This window comes from Pelecanus crispus, chromosome 13, assembly GCF_030463565.1.
Source record: "Pelecanus crispus isolate bPelCri1 chromosome 13, bPelCri1.pri, whole genome shotgun sequence".
NCBI classification, from domain to species: domain Eukaryota; kingdom Metazoa; phylum Chordata; class Aves; order Pelecaniformes; family Pelecanidae; genus Pelecanus; species Pelecanus crispus.
This window is the reverse complement of record NC_134655.1, coordinates 25,018,259-25,025,546: the sequence shown is the minus strand read 5'-3', so window position 1 is coordinate 25,025,546 and position 7,288 is coordinate 25,018,259. Positions and strand designations below refer to the sequence as shown.

At 48.0% G+C, this 7,288-nt stretch overlaps 1 protein-coding gene across 1 annotated transcript; it reads left to right on the top strand.

Annotated features, from left to right (window-relative positions):
* Nucleotides 1–406: 406 nt before the first annotated feature.
* Nucleotides 407–5,901, top strand: LOC104037371 (G-protein coupled receptor 83). The gene is made up of 4 exons (XM_009491294.2): nt 407–784; nt 2,342–2,467; nt 4,617–4,750; nt 5,268–5,901. The coding sequence occupies exons 1-4, from the start codon at nt 407–409 to the stop codon at nt 5,890–5,892; spliced, it is 1,263 nt and encodes a 420-aa protein (XP_009489569.1). The 3' UTR covers nt 5,893–5,901.
* Nucleotides 5,902–7,288: the final 1,387 nt, after the last annotated feature.

Below are 7,288 nucleotides of genomic sequence, written 5' to 3'. Positions count from 1 at the left end.
AGTAAAGCAGATTTCCAAGGAGGAGCTGTGGAAGACAAGCAGAACAGTGCCCAAAAGGAAATATTCACTAGGATTTCTTCCTAGGTGCAGAGGGAAAGTGTTTGGGCATCACTGATATTTCAGCACCCGAACCAGCTTCTGTAGACAGGACACATGGGGCTGAAAAAGAACAGCAGCTGGAGGGTCCCTGGAGCAAAGCTCACATGTAACCAGCACAGGAAGAAGGACCCACTTATCAACTCTTTTATGGAGTTTTCAACCACAGGGCAGGTTTTTAAAATGCGAGCGCGTGTGTTTCCTCCTGCAACCACCAACTTTAGCACTTGAGCTGCCGGGAAGGAGGGCAGAGAGGAACGCGCAGCCTGCCCGGGGACACGGGCAGCGCTGGAACTTTGCTTCCCAAGCCATGAGCAGGCACACGTGGTTCCCTTTGCAGTACATCTCCAAGCCCTTCTGGAGAGGGGAGAATCGCAACACGACCAACTACTTCTCTGCGCTGTACGGCTTCCCTAACCACTCCTTCTTCCACAGCGATTTGGACCTGGAGGACCTGGGGGACTTTGGCAGCGGGACCAAGTACGAGGGCGAGTCCCAGAGCCGGACGGTGAAGGCGCTGCTGATAGTAGCCTACTCCGTGATCATCTGCATCTCGCTCTTCGGCAACATCCTGGTGTGCCACGTGGTGATCAAGAACAAAAGGATGCACTCCGCCACCAGCCTCTTCATCGTCAACCTGGCCGTTGCTGATGTGATGATCACCGTTTTGAACACCCCCTTCACGCTGGTGAGCATCCCGCTTGTCTGTGCTTTGCTGGTGTCCGTGTGCCTGCCAGAGCCGTGTACACGCGTATCGAATGGGCAGTGACGGGCTGATACGCAGAGTTCCTTTTTGGCTTTCCCCCCTCTCCGTTTGCCTCCTGGACGAGCTGCAGTCATGCACTGTCCATAGTGTGCTTCTGTCTTCCAAAAGCAGATCCTGAATTATCAGTTTGAATTCACTTTTTCTTGAATTGATCCTGTTTCTTTGGTGGGATTTCTCTGCCTTGCTCTGATGGGATTTGCGTCCCTTAATCCGTTCAGGGAAAGGATAGTGCCCTCTTGTGTGTTTGCACCACAGTCACACAGTAATTAACTAACTAGTCTCTCTTAGGAAACAGCTTTGCAGCAACTTCAAAGAAACAGCAAATTGCTGCAGTTTCAGTGACGGAGTCATTACTACTAGAGTTGTCTCTGTGGGGAAATTATTAAATGAATTGAAAACAGATTTAGCTAGTCTTGACTAATTTTCTGTGTGGATAGATGTTTTGTTGTAAATGTGCTTTATTTCAAATTAGGCTAATCTGCTTCCAGAGTGAATTACATTAATTTGGAATAAATATTGCGCAGTCAGGAATAACAAGGGAGTGAGACAGCCACCGTTATTTGGAATAATCTCCTCTGCAGAAAAGCCACAATCGGTAACACCTTTCTGGGAGCTCGCGAGGAATGCCATGCTGCCCTTGCCACCGCAGTCTCAGGGAGGCTTTAAACTCCCCCAGCCTCCCTCCCCTCCCAAGGGCGGCTGGAGCTCGTGCCCAGGCGGAGCCAAGGTCAGATCCGTGAGGAAGGCAAGCGTGAGTCGCCTTTTCAACCGGAGGGTAAAATTTTCCTCTCTGTTTGGGTAACTTAATTGACACCTCTGAAATTGCTGTTGATGTATCTCACACAACGTGGCAAGAGGAGCGTCGGGCTCGGAGATCAGCGTGCGAGCTGGACCCTGCCAGCCAGCTCCGTGCCCGGGTTCTGAGCTGGCTGCGAGCTGCAGACCCCGCAGGGCAGGGAGGCAGGGGCGCGCCACAGGCAGGCAGCCCCTAACTCACAGGGCTTGTGCGGTGACCTCAACGATTTTTTTCTCCCATGAATTTATCTCACTAAGTTTTGACCCCAAGCAACTTTCAACATCCACAAATTCAAAGGTTTTCACAGTGGCAGACGTGCAACTGTTTTTAAGGAGGCAAGCTGCTGTTTTTCCCTACAGAGCCTCATCAAGGAGTTGAGCTAAGATTTCTTTACATTTTCCAGAAGGACCAAGTTACATGTACACATGTACACATGCACACCCAAGCACACACAGACAGAGCACTGCTCGGGCGGATTTGTTTGCGCAGTATAATAAATCTCAGCTCTGTTTCAAAGCCTCTCACATAGCCGCTGTTTCCCCAGAAAAACTGAGTACAACGCATCTACAAAGCATAAGGAAACTGTATTAAAGCATTTCTTCCTTACCATACTCCAGGGAAAGCCTATTTGTGACTCTCCGGATAACGCACACTGGTTTAATCTGGTTTTGTCTGTTCTTCAGGTGCGGTTCGTAAGCAGTACCTGGGTTTTTGGAAAGCTGATGTGCCACATAAGCCGGTTTGTTCAGTACTGCTCTGTTCATGTGTCTGTGCTGACCCTTGCTGCCATCGCTCTGGATCGGCACCAGGTATGTGATATACATCACCCCTATGTTTGCTAGAAAGTAAGGCGCTAAATACATAGTTTTTTCCCCTTCAAATCCCAGTACCTGGAAACCTGCATTGTCTTGGGAGTCAAGGAATGGAAGGGACAACTCTAGCTCTCCCGGCAGTGACAAAACCCCCACTTTTTTTACAGCGAGGGTGATCAGACACTGGAACAGGCTCCTCGGGGAGGCTGTGGAGTCTCTGTCCTTGGAGATGACCAAAGCCCAAGCAGACAGAGCCCTGGGCAGGTGCTCCAGCGGGCCCTGCTTTGCACAGGGAGCCTGACCGGACGATCTCCAGGGGTCCCTGCCCGCCTCCGCCGCGCTGCGGAGCACAGCCCTGAAAGCATGGCGGGAATATATTCCGAAGTTCAAACACCAGCAAGCCAGTGCATTTTCCCAGCATTTGTTTCTGAAGAGTCTTACGATTTTTAGGCTTGCCCCATTATTTTGGGATGCCTCAGACTGGAAGTAGTGAGAACTGTGTTAGCACTTTCAGTTCAAGATGAGAAATTCTCCTCTTGTCCCCCCACCCCGATACTTTTTCGGCAATTACCAACCAGGAAAACCTTACAGGTCAAGCAATGACTGCAAACCAAAGTGTTTCCTTGAAGTATAATACAGTTTGTAATTTTGCTTAAGCTGATAACTGCTGTGCACTGACAGAGCAGATCCTACAAGGTGCGCTCTCAGGCAGCCTGTGTATTTTTCTTGCAGTGCTGGAGTCACAGTAAAGGTTGTTACTGAAAAGCAATTTCACATAATAAATGACATGGCTAGATGAAGTTCAAAACAATAACGGATTCCACTCTGATCATCTGGGATGTGCTCCATCTGGTGTCAGAAAATTACAGTGGCTGCCAGAGTATAGATCATGCATTTCTGTCTTTTTTACCACAAAAAGGTTGGTAGTCTGCCCATTCTATGTGCAACATTGCAGTTCCTGAAAGCAAAGCGTTTTGATAATGATTCATTTTAGTCAGTAGATTCTGGGTTCATTGCAAAGCATGGCTAGCTATCAAGAAGTGTTTGTTTAATTAAGGACAAACACAATACCTGCCTTTAAATTCAGAGGAGTAGGTTCCTCAGAACTGGAATTAGCTGATATTGCCCAAGGAGATAAAAGTAGAAATAAGGAGATGTCACTGAGCAAAGAGAAATCAACATTTGCCTCTAAAAATATTTCTAATCCGGAGTGGACAGATGCTCCAGGGGAGCTGCAGAAGCTCGATTAAGTAGATATATATATAATGAGACTAGAAAAGACATGCGTGAAATACCAAAGACTTCATCAGCCAAGAGATCATTCGGGTGACATGATAGGTCTATTTTTAATTATTGGTTCGTTGCCTAGTAGAATCATCCATAGTGCACATAGCTCAACAGGTATCTAACCATCATGATCGCTGAAGCCAAGCCGATGGGTGGCACGGCGTGTTTCTCTGCTCAGGACTCTGGGCCAGCAGTAACGTTTAATACTTGCACAACTCTGCACTTCCCAGCCCTTATACTCTCCAAAGTCCTGTAAAATGAGTCTCTCTTTCTGCCTTTTAACGCTGGAGGCATGCAGAGCTGCTGCAGTGCTTCAAACTGCAACATGAGGCTGAAAGAGTGACCAAGACGCTGTCAGATAAAGTAGCCCTCCTCAGCAGCAAACACGCCTGGACTACACCATGCTGTAGCCACTACTGCACGGGGTAAACTGTGACTATAAGAGACCAGCTTTCAAGTTTGTTAGTGCTGCGTTTGCCAAAGATTACATTCAACTGTGGTTCTTGAGCACCTTGTCACTCTGTCTTGCAAGTCCACCGAATGCCAAATGTTGTGAGCACTGTGGCTGCTGTATTGGAGACCTTGTCTGCAGTAAGCAGGAGGATTTTTGCACTCCCGATAGTACGAGCTAGAACAGCCTCTGGGCTCTCAACTTGTGCCACACTTAACGTCTGTGCGGGGTATTCCTTGCTGTCCTGGAAAGCACGCGCACTGTTTGCGTCTTACTCGGCGATCAGCGTGAAATGCTTGCTCCTGGACATGGATAAAGCAAAGATGCATTCTTTTTTTCCTAAAGCTTGCAGCTCGTTTTTATCAATTGATGATGTTGTAAATCCTCAGGATTGGTTGTTCTCTGCAGGTGATCATGCACCCTCTCAAGCCACGCATGTCCATGGTGAAAGGAGGGATTTGCATCATTATTATCTGGGTTATGGCCAGCTGCTTCTCACTGCCTCATGCCATTTATCAGACTTTGACAAGATTTTATATTGGGTAAGACATTTACATAATGCTTTTTTTATATGACATACGCAGCTTCTTCAAAGTCCCACAGATTCTAAGGCACACATCTCTCCATCTGTGTTATTAAAAAAGAAAGTATGGTGAAACAGAGAAGTCTTCCTTCTTTTTGACTGGGCGGTGTGTTTCTCACAAAAGGACAATGAAAATCAGTGGAAGTGCTTTCAGGCTTGTTTCTTAGTTGATTTTGGCTCAGGGATTCAGCCCTGGAACTGGAGGCAGGCACAGAAGAGAGGTGCTCTTTGTCATTAGAGGGCACAGGTGTCAATATGGATTAGTTTTTTTCTTTTCTGGGGATGCATTTAAAATATCTTCACTGGGGCCAAAGGTTAAAGCAAAATTTTCCATTGAAAGTGGCGCTTGCCCGTGTTACTGAATGACTTCTGCTATCTGTACCTTTACTGAAACTCGTAAGAATGTCTGTCTGTCCCCCGGGTGTTGCGTGCATCTGGTGATGGAATTGACAGTTCTTTCTCTTTTTGATCTGCAGGAACAGAACAATACGAATGGTCTGCCTCCCCAGCTTCCCTCCTCCTGCCGATCTTTTCTGGAAGTATTTGGACTTGACTACTTTTGTTCTCTTGTATGTCCTGCCCTTGCTTGTGATCTCCATCACATATACCATGGTGGCCAAGAAGCTCTGGCTGAGAAATGCCATCGGGGACCTCACCATGGAGCAATACTACGCCCATCAACGGAAAAAGAAGATGACGCTGAAGATGCTGATGGTGGTGGTAATCGTGTTTGCAGTATGCTGGTTCCCCCTGAACTGCTACGTGGTGTTGATCTCCTGCAGGGCCATCCACAGTAGCAATGCTCTGTACTTTGCTTTTCACTGGTTTGCCATGAGCAGCACTTGCTACAACCCCTTCATTTACTGTTGGCTGAACGAGAGCTTCAGATCCGAGTTGAAGTCCTTGCTGTGTGTGTGCCGGCGAAGGAGTGCAGCCCAGAGCCACGCTCTGCAGTCCATCTCCCCTCCTTTCAGGCATGCCTGGGTTGAGAACTGCCATTATAAAAGAGGCAGCACCTGCCAGAAGGCAAGGGCGTCCTCCCAGAGGAACTCGGCAAAGACAGACATATCCAGCGTTCAGCCGGTTGTGGCAGAAAGCTAAACCCTTAGTCTGATGGCCAGGCAGCATCATGTTGTAATTGCAGAATCTCAGCAAAAATTGAGTTGGAAAGGACTGCCGGAGACCATCGAGTCCAATCTTCACCCAAAGCAAGCTAACTTCAACGTTTAATTGGGTTGTTCGGGACCTTGTCCAGTCAGGTTTTCAAAAATCCCCAGGGGTGGACTGCCCACATGTGGGCTCCAGAATGAGGGGTGTCGAGTGACTTTTTCATCACAACAGTCAGCAAAAATTGAGAATTCTTTAACAGCACACAAAATGTTTTATAGCCTAAGCAAATAAGGGAACCTACACTGATTATACACACACCAACTGATGCACACTGTTTTAAAGTAGATGGCTGTTTATGCCTATAGAAACACTGTATTGACTCCTTCTTTTTATTTATTTGTAACTTGTTCAAGATGAATAACATTTATAGCCATTCTCATATTTATGCCCGGCACATCTCAGACGCTTACTCTGCTGTTACAGAAATGCTGCAGCTCTGCCCGTCCACCTCACTGTGGCCCAGGCATGCTCCTCGCAGCACTGCAGACGGCCGTGCCTGCTGGTGCAGGGGGAAACGTCTCAAAAATCACAACAGGAACACAGCTTAGAAGCAGGACAGCAAAAACTCACTCAATTTTTGCAGGTGTTCTTCTTTCAGGGGCTTGTTTTGTTCTGTAAGGGTTACTAGTAGTCACCTTAAAACACGGCTTACAGTGCAATCTGTGGTCAAGAAAGAAATTTTGCAAGTGAGCTTATTCTCAAGCACTAGCTAGCTGAGGAACCAACCCTTTTTTAAAACACATGCCACCTGTCATTTTGCTAAGGACTAAACTAATGCCCACTCACCAAACAGCACCAGCCACCCAAAAACTAGAAACGGTTCCAGAGGAATTTGTCATTTTTGCACTTTCTACCATGTTTCTTTTTTGATGTATTTCTATTATCTACATAGGAGATACTAAATTGGCAGTCAAATGTTGACGGTCAAAATCATTTGATGGAGCTTGTACCCATGGAGACGCCAGTTTGTGTCTAATAGCGTGGCAGTCATGTCCGCTGCTGCGGGCAAGTTAAGCCGGCTGACCAGGGCAGCTCCCGGGCTGGCTGGCGAAGGCCCGCTGGGTGCATTCGGAGGAGGCCCTCAGGGACTGTGGGCTTCAGAGACCAGCCTCCCTCCCTCCCCTTCCAAATCAGGGGCGGCCAGTTGGCAGGCCAGGGATGGGAACTGGGCTGCGACCAGTTTCTCCAGCACTGGTAGTGCTGGCTCGCTGCAGGCAAGCGAACTGCGGGGCGTCGCTCCGTGTGCGAGGGAGGGCGGATGCCAGCCTCACGTAAAGGCTGCAAGGTCCTTATGCCACACAAGTACAGCTCTTTTCCTATTCCATGA